A 23,626-nucleotide genomic window follows, 5' to 3' on the forward strand; every position below is an offset into this window, starting at 1 on the left:
ACTGTATTATACAGACATCAGACCCACTGGATCTTCAAGAACCAAGTGGGTCTGGGTCACAAAAATGTAAAAAAAAGTGAAAAAAGTTAAGATAAAAAAAAAAACATTTATCACTGAATAAAAATTAAAAAAATAAAATAAACTACACATATTAGGTATCGCCGCGTCCGTAACGACCTGATCTATAAAATGGTCATGTTACTTTCCCCGCACGGTGAACGCCATAAAAATAAAAAAATAAAAACTATGAGAAAATTGAAATTTTGCCCACCTTACTTCCCAAAAAAGGTAATAAAAGTGATCAAAAAAGTCGCATGTACGCCAAAATAGTACCAATCAAACCGTCATCTCATCCCGCAAAAAATGAAACCCTACTCAAGATAATCGCCCAAAAGCTGAAAAAACTATGGCTCTTAGACTATGGAGACACTAAAACATGATTTTTTTTTTTTCAAAAATGAACTCATTCTGTAAAACTTACATAAATAAAAAAAATGTATACATATTAGGTATCGCCGCGTCCGCGACAACCTGCTCTATAAAAATACCACATGATCTAACCTGTCAGATGAATGTTGTAAATAACAAAAAAAAAAAACGTGCCAAAAAAGCTATTTCTTGTTACCTTGCTGCACAAAAAGTGTAATATAGAGCAACCAAAAATCATATGTACCCTAAACTAGTACCAACAAAACTGCCACCCTATCCCGTAGTTTCTAAAATGGAGTCACTTTTTTGGAGTTTTTACTCTAGGGGTGCATCAGGGGGGCTTCAAATGGGACATGGTGTCAAAAAAAACAGTCCAGCAAAACCTGCCTTCCAAAAACCGTATGGAATTCCTTTCCTTCTGCGCCCTGCCGTGTGCCCGTACAGCGGTTTACGACCACATATGGGGTGTTTCTGTAAACTACAGAATAAGGGCCATAAATATTGAGTTTTGTTTGGCTGTTAACCCTTGCTTTGTAACTGGAAATAAAATATTAAAATGGAAAATCTGCCAAAAATGTGAAATTTTGAAATTGTGTCTCTATTTTCCATTAAATCTTGTGCAACACCTAAAGGGTTAACAAAGTTTGTAAAATCAGTTTTGAATAGCTTGAGGGGTGTAGTTTCTTAGATGGGGTCACTTTTATGGAATTTCTAATCTAGGGGTGCATCAGGGGGGCTTCAAATGGGACATGGTGTCAAAAAACCAGTCCAGCAAAATCTGGCTTCCAAAAACCAAACCGCGCACCTTTCACTCTACGCCCTACTGTGTGCCCGTACAGTAGTTTACGACCACATATGGGGTGTTTCTGTAAACGTCAGAGTCAGGGCAATAAAGATACAATCTTGTTTGGCTGTTAACCCTTGCTTTGTTAGTGGAAAAAATGGGTTAAAATTGAAAATTAGGCAAAAAAATGAAATTCTCAAATTTCATCCCCATTTGCCAATAACTCTTGTGCAACACCTAAAGGGTTAACGACGTATGTAAAGTCAGTTTTGAATACCTTGAGGGGTGTAGTTTCTTAGATGGGGTCACTTTTAGGGAGTTTCTCCTCTAGGGGTGCATCAGGGGGCTTCAAATGGGACATGGTGTCAAAAAACCAGTCCATAAAAATCAGCCTTCCAAAAACCAAACGGCGCACCTTTCCCTCTACGCCCCGCTGTGTGGCCGTACAGTAGTTTACGGTCACATATTGGGTGTTTCTGTAAACGGCAGAGTCAGGGCAATAAAGATACAATCTTGTTTGGCTGTTAACCCTTGCTTTGTTAGTGGAAAAAATGGGTTAAAATGAAAAATTTGACAAAAATATGAAATTCTCAAATTTCCTCCCCATTTGCCAATAACTCTTGTGCAACACCTAAAGGGTTAACAATGTATGCAAAATCAGTTTTGAATACCTTGAGGGGTGTAGTTTCTTAGATGGGGTCATTTTTGGGTGGTTTCTATTATGTAAGCCTCGCAAAGTGACTTCAGACCTGAACTGGTCGCTAAAAATTGAGTTTTTGTAAATTTCTGAAAAATTTCAAGATTTGCTTCTAAACTTCTAAGCCTTATAACATCCCCAAAAAATAAAATATCATTCCCAAAACAATTCAAACATGAAGTAGACATATGGGGAATGTAAAGTCATCACAATTTTTTGGGGTATTACTATGTATTACAGAAGTAGAGAAACTGAAACTTTGAAATTTGCTATTTTTTTTCAAATTTTTGGTAAATTAGGTATTTTTTTGTGCAAAAAAAATAATTTTTTTGACTTCATTTTACCAGTGTCATGAAGTACAATATGTGACGAAAAAACATTCTCAGAATGGCCTGGATAAGTCAAAGCGTTTTAAAGTTATGAGCACTTAAAGTGACACTGGTCAGATTTGCAAAAAATGGCCTGGTCCTTAAGGTGAAAATGAGCCCGGTCCTTAAGGGGTTAAGCATACGTGGGTTTTTAAAAACGTAAGCCTGCATGACATACCAGGCAACAAAATTCATAAATTAGCGAGTTAAAAACGTAAGCCTGGAAAACGTGACAGGCAACATATACTTAAAATTAAGACGTGAGCCCGAATGACATACCAGGCAACAGAATTTATGCATTTGGAGTTAAAAAACGTAAGCCTGGATAACGTACCGGGCAACGGACATGAATTAATTTAAAAACGTCAGCCATGATGTCGTACCAGGCCACAACATGAAATTAAATTGAACGTGAGCTTGGAAAAACAAGGCCGGCAACAATATGGAAAATAAAAAACGTGAGCCAGGACGTTGCGACTGTAACCTACGGAGATGGTGGCCGGCCGCAGACCTTGAAGGAAAGCTTGGGGCTGAATGACGCAGGAGGCACCAGGCATACTTAACGCTGACCATGCCTGAACTACGTTGGGCTCCTGAGTGACTGAAATCGTGAACTGGCATGATAAATAAAGACCCAGGCCCCCTAATTATACTAGAGCCTGGGTGACGCTACCAGCCATGGACAATGGAGGGTAGGGTAAATGTAAAATCCGCCTGACGGGTTGGGTTGACTGGCAGAGGTGTGTATTTGTTTTTTTTTGTTTGTTTGTTTTTTTGTTTTTTTCTTCACACTTTGTTTGGGCCCCTTTAAAAAAAAAAATGTGGAAACTTTATTTGAAACTTTATTTTTTTATATCTTTAAAACTTTATTTGGCCCCCTCGCATTTTTTATATTTTTTGCCATGCTGGAAGATTGAGACTGAATCTGTGACTGCAAGCAGCCGATGTGTGGGGGAGGAAGCAGGCCGGAACCTGGATGGGGAAGAAGCGGGAGGTGATGCCGAGAAACCGCGAGATTTGTGGACCCGACGCCCAGGTGTGCAACGCTTGTGAGGGAGCGGACCGCGGCAAGGTAGATGGGAGGGAATGCAGGAAGCCGATACAGGGCTGGCAGTGTTACCTGAGGAGCGTTCGGCCGAAGCGCTCCGGAGCTGTAGCAGGTTGTAGGGCGCAGCGGCCCCTGCATACTTACGAATGAATGAATCGGCGCATATGCTGGCGACGTGAGCTTGGCGGGATTGCAGAAAGTATACTCCTCCCCTCACAGAGAGCTCACGGGCATTGGAGGGTAGCGCACCTTGGCTTTTAAAGGCACCTCCGTCCCTCCCACAAATACAGGCTGACACGTCAGCCTTAACTACTTAGCGAATATTCGCTATATTGCTATATATTCTTGTTTTAGAATATGACGAATATTCTAAAAAAACGAATATATTGCAATATAGCGAATATTCGTAAAGTACACATATAGATTGCAATTTAGCTAATATAGTGCTATAACCTTTTTTTTTTAAGTTGTAATTTTTCTTCAAATCTGTAGTTCATAAGAGAAAAAAAATTACGACTATGAAAAAAAGTTTATAGCACTACATTAGCTAAATCGCAGTCTATATGTGTATTTTACGAATATTCACTATATTGCTATAAATTCTTGTTTTAGAATATGACGAATATTCTAAAAAACAAATATATAGCAATATAGCGAATATATTCGTTATTTAGAACATTCACCTTTTTTTTTCAACCTATACAGTTGTTCGGCATACTCCTCCTCGACAAGCGTCCACGTCACCATGGGAACGCCTGTGGGTTAGAATATACTATCGGATCTGAGTTTTCACGATTTCAGGGAAAACTCAGATCCGATAGTATATTCTAACCCACAGGCGTTCCCATGGTGACGGGGACGCTTGTCGGGGAGGAGTATGCGAACAACTGTACAGATTGGGAAAAAAAAGATTAATATTCTAAATAACGAATATATTCGCTATATTGCTATATATTTGTTTTTTAGAATATTCGTAAAAATTTTTTCCATATGAACACATGATTCCTTCCTGCTTAAGGTGCTTGTGGGCCAAGCAAGTAGCAGGGAGGGATCATGGGTACTGATGACAAAAAATCTAGAATGTTCGCAATTAAGAAGATATAGGATCGAAGTGTTGATATTCGCGATAAAAATTAGCGATTAGAATATTTGCGCTCAACACTACTGCTCCCTTTTCCTCTGCAGTCTCGGCTTCCTTCTCGCCCTCTGGAGCAACACTGTCCGATGGAAGCGTTCAGCTGTCCATCCCCACAAACACTGGAGAGAAAGAGAAATTACCGCTTAACCAGCCACGAGCCCTGGCCCTGAATGCCAGTATTTCAAAATTGCTGGCCATTAAAATGTTGCCATTCCATCTGGTGGAGACTGACAGTTTTAAAAATGTTATGACAGCAGCTGTCCCATGGTACGTGGTTCCCAGCCGCCACTACTTTTCCAGGCAGGCCATCCATGCCCTGCATGAACAAGTGGCCTGAAAAATCAGGTGTGCGCTGTGCAGCACCATCAGTCGGAAGGTCCAAATAAACACTGACACATGGACCAGTAAGTACGGGTAGGGACGTCATTACTTGTGGCAGGCGCAGCACTATGAAGTGCCTTTTGCGCTGTGGCATTCGAATAATTTTGATATCTCTTACCTTTTAGTCTAACCAGACTGTCTATTACTCTGTAATTCCTCTAGTGCCGTTCTATGGAAACAGTAGGTTTAAAGAGCACACCAAATGCTTGAAATAACTTCTTTATTAACTTCAACTTTTCTTCATATATAACACTGACGCCTCTGCAGCACATAGTCCATGTACAAAACACGTATTGAAAAGATATCACAAAATGGTGGCATGCATAAGATGGTGGTTCAACTGTTCAATCTTGTCATTCAACATAAAATGGTGGATATATTTCTCTCTTGAGTATCTGTACCCTCACTTTAAGTTATTTAAGCACTTTATGATCTCTCTGAGAGGTATATCTGAGGTCTAATAGTTCTGCTTACAGTATGCAGTTAGCAGTGACTATTTGCAGATTAGTTGAGTAGTTCACAATTGGTGGAACTGTAAATAAACACACATATACAGATGGAGCAGGGTTAGCACTCAAACTCTTAACTTAAATTTCTAAAATCATCGTGTTATCTTGAAACAAAAGCCATTGAAAAGCAATTGAAGGTGTTTGCTAAGTTTAGATAACAAATCTCAGAAATCTCAGAAAGCATGAGTGTTAACTCCACTACATCGGTAACTGGTTCAATATACAGTTCTAATCACAATACTAACAACAGGAACATTATATAACTGTTTTAAATACCTATTTTGGCCTCTTGTTCCCATAAAAACACAGCTCTCAGTGGAGTGAATGTCTCTTCAGCTCCTGTCTCTGGTGAATAATGATTCTAGCAGCTCCTGCTAGGGGAATTTCGAGACAGGCTGTGTGTGAGGCTGGCTGTGATTGGTGAAAACTCTTGCTGTGTGAGAAGCTGGCTGTGATTGGTCTAGACTTCTGCCCAGCAACAACAGATTAACACTACAGGGAGTGCAGAATTATTAGGCAAGTTGTATTTTTGAGGATTAATTTTATTATTGAACAACAACCATGTTCTCAATGAACCCAAAAAACTCATTAATATCAAAGCTGAATATTTTTGGAAGTAGTTTTTAGTTTGTTTTTAGTTTTAGCTATTTTAGGGGGATATCTGTGTGTGCAGGTGACTATTACTGTGCATAATTATTAGGCAACTTAGCAAAAAACAAATATATACCCATTTCAATTATTTATTTTTACCAGTGAAACCAATATAACATCTCAACATTCACAAATATACATTTCTGACATTCAAAAACAAAACAAAAACAAATCAGTGACCAATATAGCCACCTTTTTTGCAAGGACACTCAAAAGCCTGCCATCCATGGATTCTGTCAGTGTTTTGATCTGTTCACCATCAACATTGCGTGCAGCAGCAACCACAGCCTCCCAGACACTGTTCAGAGAGGTGTACTGTTTTCCCTCCTTGTAAATCTCACATTTGATGATGGACCACAGGTTCTCAATGGGGTTCAGATCAGGTGAACAAGGAGGCCATGTCATTAGATTTTCTTCTTTTATACCCTTTCTTGCCAGCCACGCTGTGGAGTACTTGGACGCGTGTGATGGAGCATTGTCCTGCATGAAAATCATGTTTTTCTTGAAGGATGCAGACTTCTTCCTGTACCACTGCTTGAAGAAGGTGTCTTCCAGAAACTGGCAGTAGGACTGGGAGTTGAGCTTGACTCCATCCTCAACCCGAAAAGGCCCCACAAGCTCATCTTTGATGATACCAGCCCAAACCAGTACTCCACCTCCACCTTGCTGGCGTCTGAGTCGGACTGGAGCTCTCTGCCCTTTACCAATCCAGCCACGGGCCCATCCATCTGGCCCATCAAGACTCACTCTCATTTCATCAGTCCATAAAACCTTAGAAAAATCAGTCTTGACGTTTCAGCTTGTGTGTCTTGTTCAGTGGTGGTCGTCTTTCAGCCTTTCTTACCTTGGCCATGTCTCTGAGTATTGCACACCTTGTGCTTTTGGGCACTCCAGTGATGTTGTAGCTCTGAAATATGGCCAAACTGGTGGCAAGTGGCATCTTGGCAGCTGCACGCTTGACTTTTCTCAGTTCATGGGCAGTTATTTTGCGCCTTGGTTTTTCCACACGCTTCTTGTGACCCTGTTGACTATTTTGAATGAAACGCTTGATTGTTCGATGATCACGCTTCAGAAGCTTTGCAATTTTAAGAGTGCTGCATCCCTCTGCAAGATATCTCACTATTTTTGACTTTTCTGAGCCTGTCAAGTCCTTCTTTTGACCCATTTTGCCAAAGGAAAGGAAGTTGCCTAATAATTATGCACACCTAATATAGGGTGTTGATGTCATTAGACCACACCCCTTCTCATTACAGAGATGCACATCACCTAATATGCTTAATTGGTAGTAGGCTTTCGAGCCTATACAGCTTGGAGTAAGACAACATGCATAAAGAGGATGATGTGGTCAAAATACTCATTTGCCTAATAATTCTGCACGCAGTGTATGCTTTCTGTTGTTTCTGCTGTATCACTGAGCTTACCTTACATTACAAAATTAATCTTAAAGGCATATTATCTTTTTCTGCTTCTGCGAACACAAAATATAACAGTTATATGACGTCCAAAACATGATGTCACAGTAAATAACTCTGCTTTTGTCTCTAACACATAAACACAGAACCCGCACCAAGGTTCTTAGCAGGTTTAGCTTTATACACATATACTGTAAGGCATATTATCAAACTAGGACAAGTCTTAGCTGGCCAGCTACAGTACTCTGGCACACATGGCTGACTTCATGTTAGGCTGCCTTTTCAGCGACCCGCGCGTTATACGCATTTTAGACAACACGGATTACTGGTTGTTCACCCTTCTCGACCCCCGCTACAAAACTTCTCATCTCTCATTACTCTGGTGGAGAGGATGAGCAAAACGAAGATCCTTGTTGAAAAATTGCTCCAAAAATTTCCATCTGACAATGTTGGCGGCAGAGTCCGTAGTTCCTTGGCCAACCGAGGAGGGGAGACAAGGGGAACACATAGCAGTTCCAACAGAGGCAGGGCAACACTCTCCAAAGCCTGGGATAGTTTCATGACACCCAGCCAGCACCCACACCTTAATGCGCGACCTAGTGTCACAAGGAGGAAATCATTTTGGAAGATGGTGAAGGAGTACATAGCAGACCGTGTCAGGGTCCTCAATGATCCCTCAGTGCCTTACAACTACTGGGTGTCCAAGCTGGACATGTGGCACGAACTGGCGCTTTACGCCTTGGAGGTGCTGGCCTGCCCTTCCGCCAGCGTTTTGTCTGAGCAGGTATTTAGTGCTGCTGGTGGCATTATAACAGATAAGCGTATCCGCCTGTCAACTGAAAATGCTATATGAAAGGGAGCTCGTCTGCACTGGGTTCGTGCGGTGAGCGGATGGACACAAGGCGCAATTCACAACCCAATTGTGGATTCAAAGTATTTTTTATTTAGCAAAGACGACGTGTTCCGGGGTACACAGGACCCCTTTATCAAGTCTAGAAAACACAAAGGTTGATATAATAATATGAATAATTAATGAGAGGTTGCTAATAGTTGGAGGGGGGTGTCACGGATGGTGTACAGGAAACAAGACAATACCATATAAACAATGTCTCTCTGGATCCACAACTAAGGAACAAAGGGAGACCCCTGCAATAGACCTGCCGCTCTCCCTCACTGCTCAGCCTATGCGAACACCCCAAAGATGGATGGCCGCATATCCACGTTCCTCGGCTATCTATTACCTGAAGACCCTACAATAGTGAAGGGACACGACCACCGGCTCCCTACACTGACACGGAGGGAGTCAGGGTCACCTGGATCCAGAAAAGACAAAATCATAAATACATAAACAGCACTTATCTTGCAGAAGAATGACGACTGACGACTGGGAACAGGGAACTGGGAACAGCATGCGCGCACACACTCCAGGAAGTTGTATCAGCCGCACACTACTGCATTATGGGGAGGAACTTAAAGGGTAGCGATCAGTCTAACTGCATGACAGCTGAGATAGACTAACGAGATGAGAAACTAAACCAAAACAAAGAAATTCAAGGAGGAGGATCTGAGAAGCTCCTGTGAGTGCTTCTCAGCTGTCTGGCTGTGACAGTACCCCTCCCTCTAGGAGTGGACTCCGGACACTCAGGGCCCACCTTCTCAGGATGGGACCTATGGAAAGCCCTGATGAGACGAGAGGCCTTAATGTCCGTCACTGGGACCCACATCCTCTCCTCAGGACCATAACCCTCCCAATGAAAGAGGTACTGGAGGGAACCGCGGACAAGACGAGAATCCACAATCCTAGAGACCTGAAATTCAAGATTTCCATCAACCATAATCGGAGGAGGAGGCAAAGGCGAGGGTACAATAGGTTGAACATAAGGTTTCAATAAGGACTTATGAAAAACATTATGGATCTTCCAAGTCTGAGGAAGATCAAGACGGTAGGCAACAGGATTGATGACAGACAGGATCTTGTAAGGCCCAATAAACCTAGGACCCAACTTCCAGGAGGGAACCTTCAATTTGATATTCTTGGTAGACAACCACACCAGATCACCAACATTCAGGTCCGGACCAGGCACACGTCTCTTATCCGCCACACGCTTATATCTCTCACTCATGCTCTTTAGATTATCCTGAATTATTTGCCAACTAGATGACAAAGACGAGGAGAATCTGTCCTCATCAGGCAAACCAGAAGAGCCCTCTCCTGAGAAAGTCCCAAACTGCGGATGGAACCCATATGCACCAAAAAATGGTGACTTATCAGAGGACTCCTGACGACGGTTATTTAAAGCAAACTCAGCAAGGGACAAAAAAGAACACCAATCCTCCTGATTCTCCGCCACAAAACAGCGCAGATATGTCTCCAGATTCTGATTGACGCGCTCTGTCTGGCCATTCGACTGCGGATGGAAAGCAGAAGAGAATGACAACCGAACCCCCAAGCGAGAACAGAAAGCCTTCCAGAATCTGGAAACAAACTGCGTGCCCCTATCAGAGACTATGTCTGAAGGAATCCCATGCAATTTGACAATGTGGTCAATAAATGCCTGCGCCAGCGTTTTAGCATTGGGCAAACCAGGAAAAGGGATAAAATGCACCATTTTGCTAAAACGGTCCACCACCACCAGAATCACAGACTTCCCCGAGGAACGAGGCAAGTCCGTTATGAAGTCCATGGACAGATGTGTCCAAGGACGGGAAGGAATGGGCAAAGGAAGGAGAGGACCTGATGGCCGTGAATGAGGGACCTTGGCACGAGCGCAAGTCTCGCAAGCTGCCACAAAACCCTCAACCGACTTACGAAGCGCAGGCCACCAGAATCTCCGAGCGATGAGATCCAGTGTGGCTCTTGCCCCCGGGTGCCCAGCAAGGACCGTGTCGTGGTGTTCTTTAAAAATCTTGTGTCTCAAAGCGAGAGGCACAAACAACCTCCCAGGAGGACAAAGATCAGGAGCTTCTGACTGGGCTGCCTGCACCTCTGCCTCCAATTCAGGAAAAAGAGCAGAGACCACCACACCTTCAGCCAAAATGGGACCCGGGTCTTCAAAATTCCCACCTCCCGGAAAACAACGTGACAGGACATCTGCCTTCACATTCTTAACCCCAGGGCGGAACGTAACAACAAAATTAAACCTTGAAAAGAACAAAGACCATCTGGCCTGTCTCGGGTTCAGACGCTTGGCTGACTCCAAGTAGGCCAGATTTTTATGGTCAGTAAACACGGTAATAGGGTGTCTGGCTCCCTCTAGCCAATGGCGCCATTCCTCAAAAGCCAACTTGATGGCCAACAATTCCCTATCTCCCACATCATAATTTCTCTCTGCGGAGGAGAGTTTCTTTGAGAAAAAGGCACACGGTTGCCATTTGGCAGGAGAGGAACCCTGAGACAAGACCGCACCCACCCCTACCTCAGAAGCATCAACCTCAACTATGAAGGGTAACGAAATATCAGGTTGAACTAGGATGGGAGCGGAAGCAAAACTCTCCTTGATATTAGAAAAGGCCTTACGCGCCTCTACCGACCAGGAAGAAAAATCTACCCCCTTTCTGGTCATATCAGTGAGTGGTTTAACGACAGAGGAATAATTCAAAATAAATTTCCTGTAATAATTGGCAAAGCCCAAAAAACGCATCAGCGCCTTCTGATTCTCAGGGATCTCCCACTCAAGCACAGCGCGGACCTTCTCGGGGTCCATGCGAAAACCAGAAGCGGAGACAAGAAACCCCAGAAATTGGATTTCTGGAACCGCAAACACACATTTTTCCAGTTTCGCGTATAATTTATTCTCCCGCAGGATGAGCAAGACCTGACGTAAGTGTTCCTTATGAGTCTTGAAATCAGGAGAAAAAATCAAAATGTCATCCAAATACACTAATACAAATTTTCCCATTAAATGATAAAAAATGCTGTTGACGAAATGCTGAAAAACGGCTGGGGCATTCATCAAACCAAAAGGCATAACCAAATTCTCAAAATGGCCCTCAGGGGTATTGAAAGCCGTCTTCCATTCGTCTCCTTCTCTGACCCTAACCAGGTTGTATGCCCCTCTTAGGTCTAATTTGGAAAAGACTTTAGCCCCAACAACCTGGTTAAACAGGTCCGGGATCAGAGGAAGCGGATAAGGATCACGAATAGTGATACTGTTCAGCTCCCTGAAATCCAGACAAGGTCTTAAAGAACCATCTTTTTTCTTAACAAAGAAAAAACCAGCGGCAACAGGTGACTTCGAGGGTCGTATGTGTCCTTTTCTCAGACTCTCAGAGATATAAGCCCGCATAGCGACCCTCTCAGGTTGGGAGAGATTGTATAAACGAGATTTAGGCAGCTTGGCGCCTGGGATGAGATTAATAGGGCAATCATACTCCCTGTGCGGAGGTAAACCCTGAACTCCACTCTCAAAGAAGACATCCAAAAATTCAGAGAGGAAAGGTGGTACAGTCTTAGTAGAAACCTCAGAAACAGATGTTATGAGGCAATTCTCTCTGCAAAAGTTACTCCAACCATTTATTTGCCTCGCTTGCCAATCAATAGTGGGGTTATGTTTAGTGAGCCAGGGTAGCCCCAACACTAGAGGAGTAGGCAAACCGCTAAGGACGAAACATGACACATCCTCAACATGAGCAACACTCACAATTAAACGGATATTGTGAACTATGCCCTTTAATGATTTCTGAGAAAGTGGAGCTGAATCAATAGCAAAAACAGGAATATCCTTTCCCAAAGTGCATACCTGGAAACCATGAGTTATTGCAAATTGATTATCAATATGGTTGACAGCTGCTCCACTATCCACAAAAATCTCACAAAAAATGCTCTTGCTCTCTAGCGCCACCCTAGCAGGCAGGACAAAACGGGAACTACAAGCAAACGGAAAACCTTCAATTTCCGCCTCAACCCTGCCAATAGTAACAGACGGAACATTTTTAAAAGATTTTTTCCTTTTTGTCTCTTTATTACTCCCAGAAAACTGCCTGAATCTCCTAGAGGGACAAACATTTGCCAGATGATTTATACCTCCACAACAAAAACAAACCCTCCCCTGTGGGCTGAATCTTCTATTGTCAGAGGCAATCAACCCCAGCTGCATGGACTCCTGCTCAGAAGGTGCTGACAGCGACTGAGACCCCTGTGCACAGAATGAGACCGCTGCACTGTCCTGGGACTGAGTATGACAGGAAGGAGAGATCTCTCCTCTCTCTCTAAGACGCCTGTCAATACGAACAGCCTGAGACATAGCAGAATCCAAGGAGGTAGGTCTTTCATGAAAGGCAAATGCATCTTTCAATCCCTCTGAAAGACCATAGCAAAATTGACTTCGGAGTGCAGCATCATTCCAACCCGTATCTGCTGCCCATCTCCAAAATTCTGAACAGTATATCTCTGCGGATTGTTTACCCTGGCATAACAGACGTAGTCTAGACTCAGCCAGAGCAATACGATCCGGATCATCATATATCTGACCCAGGGCTAAAAAGAATTCATCCACTGAACGAAGGGGCCCTGCCCCCTCCGGCAGCGAAAAGGCCCAGGACTGAGCGTTACCCCTGAGCAGCGATATAATGATCCCCACCCTCCGTTCTTCATCACCATAAGAATGGGGAAGAAGGCGAAAATGGAGTTTGCAAGCCTCTCTAAAACGCACAAAATTCTCACTACCCCCGGAGAACGTATCCGGGAGCGAGATCTTAGGCTCAGCACAAACTCCATGAACGCAAGCTGAACCGGTCACTTGAAACTGAGAAAAAGTCTTACGGAGATCAGCTACCTCCAAAGAAAGACCCTGAAAGCGTTCAGCCAAAAGTGAAACCGGATCCATGCTTGAGACGGTTTTGGCGGCTGATAATGTCACGGATGGTGTACAGGAAACAAGACAATACCATATAAACAATGTCTCTCTGGATCCACAACTAAGGAACAAAGGGAGACCCCTGCAATAGACCTGCCGCTCTCCCTCACTGCTCAGCCTCTGCGAACACCCCAAAGGTGGATGGCCGCATATCCACGTTCCTCGGCTATCTATTACCTGAAGACCCTACAATAGTGAAGGGACACGACCACCGGCTCCCTACACTGACACGGAGGGAGTCAGGGTCACCTGGATCCAGAAAAGACAAAATCATAAATACATAAACAGCACTTATCTTGCAGACGAATGACGACTGACGACTGGGAACTGGGAACAGCATGCACACACACTCCAGGAAGTTGCATCAGCCGCACACTACTGCATTATGGGGAGGAACTTAAAGGGTAGCGATCAGTCCAACTGCATGACAGCTGAGATAGACTAACAAGATGAGAAACTAAACCAAAACAAAGAAATTCAAGGAGGAGGATCTGAGAAGCTCCTGTGAGCGCTACTCAGCTGTCTGGCTGTGACAGGGGGTGGCTAAACATTATTTTTTTTATATATGTATATACATATAAATGGATCAATAAATAGAAGATTAGATTAAAACAAAAAATATATACTGTATATAAAAAAATCTATATGTATAGAAAATGATAAAATCTTTTGGAGGCTTTTGGATGACTAAATAAATACATAAATAAATAAATATGTGCATGCACAATTTTTACTCTAGTTTAGCGGAGGGTGCTGTCACCCTTTTTTTGAAAAAAGGACGGTTGATATCGTTATCTAAAAAATACTGTATACAGGTTACTTAGTAGAAGGGTGCATTGTCGGTACCTGTATCCTTGTCACCGTAGGCTTACTGAGGGGCACTCCTGTTGAAGTCCCTTTTCAAGGGAATAGCAGTCGGCACGGCTGTGGTAAATGATGAAGTAATATTCAATTGGATGTTTGAAATTTGATTTGTGTCTCATTGTGTGTAAAAGAGCATCTTATGATGTGCTGAGTCAGTTCGTATCAGATTGGAAGTGGTGGGCGGATACTGGTGTGCTGGTTGGATTGCGGTATATGTTGTTTGTTATTGTGTTTGGTGAGAATATGTTATTGGGTGTGAGTGTCCCTGTAAGTGCTATTTTTTGGGAAGCTGATATTGGTAATGGTGCAAAGGAAGCTAATATTGATGATACTGCAGAAGAATCCGAGCACATAAGGGTTAAATACAGCTGCTTACCTGAGGCATGCGGCCGGTGAGTGTCCTAGTGTAATAGCGCTTCTGCACGTGCAGCCGCGATGAGAAGAAGCACGCTCAGTCCAGAAGTTTTAAAGGCGGGACTAGGGGGAGGGGGCGTGTCAGGCTGTTGCTGTTGGAGCGATGTATGCTGCTGGTGGTGGGTGGTGACAGTGGGCGGGAGGAGGGGCGTGTCGGAGGGGCAGTCCTATAGGTTGGATGCTGCGCTGCCTAGACGTTGTGATGGTGTGTGTTGCTGGTAGTGGGTAGTGACAGGGGGCTGGACGGAGGGAGGAGTGGGCGCAGCGATAACTGTTGCTGCGATGTGTTGCCGGTGCCGTGGTATGGGGTGTGACGGTGGGGATAAGAGTTTGTGCTGTCAGGTGATAGTTGTGATATGATGGGAACTGTCTGTTGGCGTGAGGGCTGAGTCTAATGATGAATCATGAGGATCAGTTAGACTGTTAGGAAGGTCGCATGGGTGGGAGTGGGTCATAGGGTGAATAATATGTGGATTTTTTTGCTGAAGAAATATGAGATGATGGGAGGATGCGCTGCAGAGATTGGGGGTAGGGGGATAGGGGAGTGAGTGGGAGTAGCTGTCAGTACAAATGGATGTAGCTTGAGTAAATGGGGTGGATGAGAAGGAAGGGAGCTATATAGAGAGGGGTGAAGATGGATGAAAAAAAAGGGGGGGGGGACCCGGATGTGGGGACGAACGTATAATTGAAGGTATGATGAGTTCATGGTGTAAATGTGCAGAATAGGCATGACATGGTGTCAGACTGGATGTCCGGATGAGGGGCCATAAGGGGGGTGTCCGGATAAGGGGCAAGATCCGGTCAGGAAAATGTACAGAACTGGAATGAGATGGTGTCGGACTGGATGTCCGGATAAGGGGCCAGATGCGGTCGGGAAGGGGTGAGAGGGGGCGGTCAGGAAGGAAGGGCGGAGGGGACCTAGCGGTATGGGATATATGGGCGAGGGTAGTTAAAAGCACTGATTCTCCATGCTTTCATTAAGTCCATTGGGTTCAAGTGTGTGGAGTTTGAATATCCAAAACATTTCACGTCTTTGGAGGGTCCTATATCTGTCCGGAGCAATGGGCTTCTATATGTTCTATAGGGGTTATGGATAGCTTAGAGGGATCCTAGTTGTGGGTGGCCAGGTAGTGTCTGGAGACGCTATGTTTTTGGTACCCCTTAGTGATGTTGGATCGGTGTTTATTGATGCGCTCCCTTAGGGCCTGGATAGTCCTGCCGATATACTGCAAACCACATTCGCATTCCAGTAGGTATATCACATAGGATGTGGAGCAGTTAATGAAACTTTTGATGTGGAAATTCTCGCCAGTATTGTTGCTCCTGAAGGTTCTGATTTTGTTAGAGATATTGGGGCAGCACTTACATAAGGTGTGGCCGCACCTGAAGCTGCCTACAGGACCAGGGGTCCCACTGATATTGCTGATCGTGGCTGTTTTTTTCTTTTTTAGTTTGCTCGGGGCCAAGATATTCTTCAGCGACCGCCTTCCTGAATGTGATTCGCGGTCTCTGTGGTATATTAGGTTTGAGGTATTTTGTGCCAGTGTTTTGTCAAAATTCCCCTCAGGGTTTCGTGGTTGGAATTATAGGTGGTGATTAGTGATGTTTTGTATTGGTTAGGATTTTCTGTTTCTACTTCTACTAAGTAACCTGTATACAGTATTTTTTAGATAACGATATCAACCGTCCTTTTTTCAAACAAAGGGTGACAGCACCCTCCGCTAATTTAGAGTAAAAATTTAGCATGCACATATTTATTTATTTATATATTTATTTCATCATGTTCTGTTTCATCCAGTCCAAATAATTATATAATTTCGCAGAAGCACGGCCCACCCCATTGTGGGGACCCTTTGTATTATATTGCACTGCTTTTTAAACTATGTACATTGACCCGCTATTACGTATACTTATACTTGCTCATATTTATGAAATTTCTCATAACAAACACACCTCCAAAAGATTTTCATTTTTTATGCATATAGATTTTTTTATATATATTTTTTTGTTTTAATCTAATCTTCTATTTATTGATCCGTTTCTATGTATATACATATATAAAAAAAATATAATTTGCCACCCCCCTCCAACTATTAGGAACCTCTCATTAATTATTCATATTATTGTATCAACCTTTGTGTTTTCTAGACTTTATAAAGGGGTCCTGTGTACCCCGAAACGCGTCGTCTTTGCTAAATAAAAAATACTTTGTATCCACAATTGGGTTGTGAATTGCGCCTTGTGTCCATCCACTCGCCGCACAAACCCGGTGCAGACGAGCTCCCTTTCATATACCATAATACGCGCCAAAGTGGCTGCTTGGCTCCCGCCCATGGTCAACTTGGACAATATCCGGCAGCACCAACCCAGACGGCCCCAACCCTTTTTCCTCCACCAGAGCTGCACTACACACAGTGCAACCAAGCCAGGTGAGCAGCATTCACTCACCCTGGTTAGGAGTAAGTAATAGTATCTTGTTCACCATTACCATGAGCGCCTTCTCTTTTCTTGTGGCTATCTAATAACTGAAAATGCGGACAGGTTGACTCTTATAAAAATGAACAAGGCCTGGATTAACCATGACTTCTCTACTCCACCAGAGCAAAGCGGCTGAACATAAAGGCACTTTACATGTGGCTTTTATGAAGTATTGAATACACTGTATTCCCATGCACCCCTTCCACCACAAAAAAGGGTATATGGTTGAATCTTTCTTTTCTCCTCCTCCTCTTCCATCATATCAACATGCTTATTCGTCGCATATAATGCCCTCACATATATGCTCTTCGCATATAATGTTTTACAGGGTCAGCTCAGCTTCAGGCCCTCGCATATAATTTTTTAGAAGGTCAGCTCACCAGCAGGCCCTCACCTACAATCTTTTACAGGGTCAGCTCACCTGCAGGCCCTCATCTAATTATACCTAATAAGGTAATTTGCGCGCATGCTGCCTTGCTTGGATGTGGTAGCCGTAGCTGTTTCTCGGGCTCCCTCTGCGGAATCAAACCCTAATTCCCCCTTACCCATGGTCACTGTGGTTCGCTCTGAAAATAACATCGAAAGTTGATAGGGCAGACATCCGAATTAATCCTCGCTGTCACGGGGACGTGCGATCGGGCCCAGGTTATCTAGAGTCACCAAAGCGGCAGCAGGCCCTTGCCTATAATGTTTTTAATGGTCAGATCAGCAGGCCCTTGCCTATAATGTTTTAGAGGGTCCCCAGCAGGCCCTTGCTCCAAATGTTTTTGAGGGTCACCAGCAGGCCATCAATCATAATTTTTCAAGGCTGTGTATGATGCCCTCATTTATGTGTAACAAAGGGTTTATTGTAGTGCCAGTTTCTTGTGATTTTTGGCAGCCCTTTCACTTAGTGCATAGGCTTTATGAGTGTAGGAGTCCCACTACATGAACAATTGTACCACAATGTGAATGAGGCCCTCCTTTATGTGATATACAGGTTGTATCGGAGTGCCTCTTCCTTGTAATTTTTGGCAGCACTTGCAGTTTATATACAAGTTAATAAACAGGAAAGAATGTTTCCTAACAGTTTTTCCTCTAAAACTGATTTTATCTTCGGTTTTGTGCGTATTATTGTCAGTCTGTAAAAGTGGCGTACTACTCGGAAAACATCATTCCCAGCAGCGACCTGGGAGTCCAAAATGCATCCAGACATCCTCCCCATGCTGTTCCCGAACCATTTTGGTGGTGTTTCCATCAATTTCTGACCTTTTCCTATGAACCAGGCACCATCCCCTCTTCAGAGCAGGGAGTGTCTGGTTTAATGCTCGGGTTCTCCCATTGACTTCCATTATACTCGGGTGCTCGGTAGATCACCCAAGCATCCCGATGTGTTCAGCCCGAGCCCCCGAGCACTATGGTGCTCGATCAACACTAATCAATTACTCACAGTTCTCAAGATGTCTCCTTTAGATGGGAGAGCAAAACATAGAAAGTGCAATTTAACTAAATTAATCTATGATCAATACAGCCATCAGGCATCAATCATAACAATAAAACTACTAAATAACATAGTACAGTTCTTTGATGAGGCAATCTTTACGTTTTTTTCAGGTATAGCACTCAGTACCCTCCCAATGTATCTGAATGAGATATCACCGAAGAGAATCCGTGGGTCTCTGGGTCAGATCACTGCAATACTGATCTGTGTTGGAGTATTTACCGGACAGGTCTTGGGTTTGCCAGAAATATTTGGACAGGTAAGAAATGGGTCATTCCTTCTATAACCTAATATAACCTAAAGCCATTTGACTGCATATTTGCTTATTATTAAATGGCCACACATGGTCTTTGTCTTGCTGGATGCACTCTTTCATGTCTCATCTTCGTGTCTACTTTCATAGCCATTTGTTTTATTGCTCCAAATGAAAATGAAGCAAGTTGGATATACATACATACCTGTAGTCTTACTAAAAATATTATTTCATATGTACGGCTCCTATGCAGTAGTGATGAGCGGCAGGGGCTATATTTGAATTTGCAATATTTCACGAATATTTGGGCGAATATTCATCATATATTCGCAAATTCACGAATTTGAGATAATTTTTTTGATTGAGAAAAATTGGCAATGTATTGTTCGCATAATGCGCGCGAATCACAGGCGTGGGTCACTGTGCTAAATTTTCCAAGCTGCTAGAAGTTTCCTGAGACTGGAGAAAATAGTTGGCACGGCAGAACATTAAAAATGGCTTTATATGCAGTTAGAGTGCTCCAATATATTCGCGATTGCACTAATCGGCACTAATGATGCGAATATTTTGGCACAATACGTGAAACTTCACATTTTAGCAGGTCTGCATGTATGTATGGACAGCAGAACCTATCACACTACCTAACACACTGCACTGCAACATCTACACTATATCAGGATATAACCTACACTGACTATCTCCCACTAACTATGTGTAATATACACTGAACAAAAATATAAACGCAACACTTTTGGTTTTTCTCGAATATTGCATGAGCCGAACTCAAAGATCTGATACATTTTCTACATACACAAAAGACCCATTACTCTCAAATATTGTTCACAAATCTGTCTAAATCTGTGTTAGTGAGCACTTCTCCTTTGCCGAGATAATCCATCCAACCTCACAGGTGTGGCATATCAAGGTGCTGATTAGACAGCATGAATATTGCACAGGTGTGCCTTAGACTGCCCACAATAAAAGCCCACTCTGAAATGTGCGCAGTTTTGCCTTACTGGGGAGGGGGGTCAGAAAACCAGTCAGTATCTGGTGTGGCCACCATTTTCCTCACGCAGTGCAACACATTTCCATCACATAGAGTTGATCAGGTTGTTGATTGTGGCCTGTGGAATGTTGCTCCACTCCTCTTCAATAGCTGTACGAAGTTGCAGAATATTGGCAGGAACTGGAACACGCTGTTGTATACGCCGATCCAGAGCATCCCAAACATGCTCAATGAGTGACATGTCCGGTGAGTATGCTGGCCATGCAAGAACTGGGATGTTTTCAGCTTTCAGGAATTCTGTACAAATCCTTGCAATATGGGGCCGTGCATTATCATGCTGCAACATGAGGTGATGGTCGTGGATGAAGGGCACAACACTGGGCCTCAGGATCTCGTCACGGTATCTCTGTGCATTCAAAATGCCATCAATAAAATGCACCTGTGTTTGTTGTCCATAACATACGCCTGCCCATACCATAACCCCACCGCCACCATGGGCCACTCGATCCACAACGTTGACGTCAGCAAACCGCTCACCCACACGACGCCACACACGCTGTCTGCCATCTGCCCTGAACAGTGAAAAGCGAGACTCATCCGTGAAACAGAACTCCTCTCCAACATGCAAGAGGTCCTGGGCTGGTGTGGTTACACGTGGTCTGCGGTTGTGAGGTCGGTTGGATGTACTGCCAAATTCTCTGAAATGCCTTTGGAGACGGCTTATGGTAGAGAAATTAACATTCATTGCACGGGCAACAGCTCTGGTAGACATTCCTGCAGTCAGCATGCCATCTGTGGCATTGTGCAGTGTGATCAAACGGCACATTTCAGAGTGTCCTTTTATTGTGGGCAGTCTAAGGCACACCTGTGCAATATTCATGCTGTCTAATCAGCACCTTGATATGCCACACCTGTGAGGTGGGATTGATTATCTCGGCAAATGAGAAGTGCTCACTAACACAGATTTAGGCAGATTTGTGAACAATATTTGAGAGTAATGGGTCTGTGTATGTAGAAAATGTTTCAGATCTTTGAGTTCAGCTCATGCAAAATGGGAGCAAAACCAAAAGTGCTGCGTTTATATTTTTGTTCAGTGTATATATAAGATATCTACTTATCTATCTAATGTAGTGTGGAAAGCACAGAGCACAGCAATGACACTGCTGTCTCTCTGAGAACTTAAAAAAACTGTAGAAAATGGCTGCTGGGGAGGTTCTTATATAGTAAGGGGTAGGCAACTTTCCTATTGGTTGCTAGGGATGTTGCTAAGCTCTGACAGCGACATTGCAGCCTTCTCATTGGCCCACAAGCAAGAAGGGAGGTTACTGATGAAAAAAAATCTAGAATATTCGAAATTACGAATATATATCACTGTACTCCAATATAAACACACACCACCAAATAATCGAAAATGTAATACTCTTTATTTATACCATAAATAAATCATAATAACAATGTGGTTAAAAAAGGGATCCTACGCAGCAGCAGCTACTGAGTCAAGCATCCAAAAAGCAGTACATACAGTCGTGGCCAAAAGTTTTGAGAATGACACAAATATTAGTTTTCACAAAGTTTGCTGCTAAACTGCTTTTAGATCTTTGTTTCAGTTGTTTCTGTGATGTAGTGAAATATAATTACACGCACTTCATACGTTTCAAAGGCTTTATCGACAATTACATGACATTTATGCAAAGAGTCAGTATTTGCAGTGTTGGCCCTTCTTTTTCAGGACCTCTGCAATTCGACTGGGCATGCTCTCAATCAACTTCTGGGCCAATTCCTGACTGATAGCAACCCATTCTTTCATAATCACTTCTTGGAGTTTGTCAGAATTAGTGGGTTTTTGTTTGTCCACCCGCCTCTTGAGGATTGACCACAAGTTCTCAATGGGATTAAGATCTGGGGAGTTTCCTGGCCATGGACCCAAAATGTCAACGTTTTGGTCCCCGAGCCACTTAGTTATCACTTTTGCCTTATGGCACGGTGCTCCATCGTGCTGGAAAATGCATTGTTCTTCACCAAACTGTTGTTGGATTGTTGGAAGAAGTTGCTGTTGGAGGGTGTTTTGGTACCATTCTTTATTAATGGCTGTGTTTTTGGGCAAAATCGTGAGTAGAGATGGCCCGAATAGTTCGCCGGCGAATAGTTCCCGGCGAACATCGCTTGTTCGCGTTCGCCGCGATGGGCGAAGATATGCGATGTTCGGTCCGCCCCCTATACATCATCATTGAGTAAATTTTGACCCTGTACCTCACAGTCAGCAGACACATTCCAGCCAATCAGCAGCAGACCCTCCCTCCCAGACCCTCCCACCTCCTGGACAGCATCCATTTTAGATTTATTCGGAATCTGCATTCTCAGTGAGAGGAGGGACAGTGCTGCTGCTGCTGATTCAATAGGGAAAGCGTTAGCTAGGGCAGTGTTCTGTGTCCACAGACTCATCTGCTGTAAGGACAGTGTCCTGACAGCACCCCAAAAAGCCCTTTTCAGGGCTGGTACATCAGTCTGCTTTTATATATATATATATATATATATATATATTGCAGTTGCCTGCCCGTGTGTGAGAGGCTGCAGGCTCAGTCGCAGACAGTACTGTGTGCACACCATTCATACAGGGTGTGACAGAAAATACCTCGCAGATAAAAAAAAAAATTATATTTAATATTTTTCTGCGATCTAATCACAGTTGCAAGCCAGTGTGTGTCAGGCCCACACAGACTGTATTGTGGCCACTGGCTAGGCCTCCACTCATACCGTTACAGGGTGTCACACACTCACAAATACCTTGCAGATAAAAACAAATTCTATTTAATATTTTTCTGTGATATAATCCCAGTTGCAAGCCAGTGTGTGTCTGGCCCACAGACTGTATTGTGGCCACTGGCTAGCCCACCACTCATACCGTTACAGGGTGTCACTCACTCACAAATACCTTAAATTCAATTTAATAAATGGACCCCAGATTGGGGACGTAACAGGGATTAAACTGATGAGAAGAGAGAACTACAGAAAATACCACTCATATCGGGTGTGACAGTAAATTGCACGGCGCAGATGCAGTGACAGTGGCGTGGATTCAAACAAAGGGGAGGGAGCCAGCGTTTTTTTAACCATCTCCCCGTTCGAAAAATCTATTTAACAAATGGACCCCAGATTGGGGACGTAACAGGGATTAAACTGATGAGAAGAGAGAACTACAGAAAATAGCACTCATATTGGTTGTGAGAGTAAATTGCACGGTGCAGACGCAGTGACCGTGGCGTGGATTCAAACAAAGGGGAGGGAGACAGCGTTTTTTTAACCATCTCCCCGTTCGAAAAATCAATTAAATTCACCTTTCGGGGACCCTTGGTGTTGTACGTGGCTGGGTGGAGGAAGAAACCTTCAATGACATCGACGGGACATGGCTAGCTTGGTATCCAACCTTGTGCAAATGGGAAGTTTGCGGTTGGGCAAATGGACTGTTTGCGGTTGTTTGCAGTGCATTAAAAGGGGAGTTTGGTCTGTCAATGTCTGTGAAGCGGGCATAACCCTTACACTACCTGATCAATACAACATCATACCTGATCGTATACACACACTGGATGTTTTAAACCACGTTGTTCAAAAAATAAATTGGATTGTTAGGTGATTTATGCCCTTTATGGATTAAAATCCAACTCTGCTTCAACTATGTAATTTTCCATGGGAGTTTTGCCATGGATCCCCCTCCGGCATGCCACTATTCGCCTGCCTATTGAAGTCTACACTGTGTGCAGAATTATTAGGCAAATGAGTATTTTGACCACATCATCCTCTTTATGCATGTTGTCTTACTCCAAGCTGTATAGGCTCGAAAGCCTACTACCAATTAAGCATA

The 23,626-nt window shown here is 43.5% G+C and overlaps 1 protein-coding gene across 1 annotated transcript in view; it reads left to right on the forward strand.

Annotated features, from left to right (window-relative positions):
• SLC2A9 (solute carrier family 2 member 9) overlaps positions 1 to 23,626 on the forward strand; it is a 447,321-nt gene that overhangs the window by 84,673 nt on the left and 339,022 nt on the right. The window contains exon 6 of the mRNA XM_040419103.1: positions 18,622 to 18,767. Within this exon, the coding sequence (XP_040275037.1) occupies positions 18,622 to 18,767 (146 nt within the window). The remainder of the gene's footprint in view (positions 1 to 18,621; positions 18,768 to 23,626) is intronic.

This window comes from Bufo bufo, chromosome 2, assembly GCF_905171765.1.
Source record: "Bufo bufo chromosome 2, aBufBuf1.1, whole genome shotgun sequence".
In the NCBI taxonomy this organism is placed as follows: domain Eukaryota; kingdom Metazoa; phylum Chordata; class Amphibia; order Anura; family Bufonidae; genus Bufo; species Bufo bufo.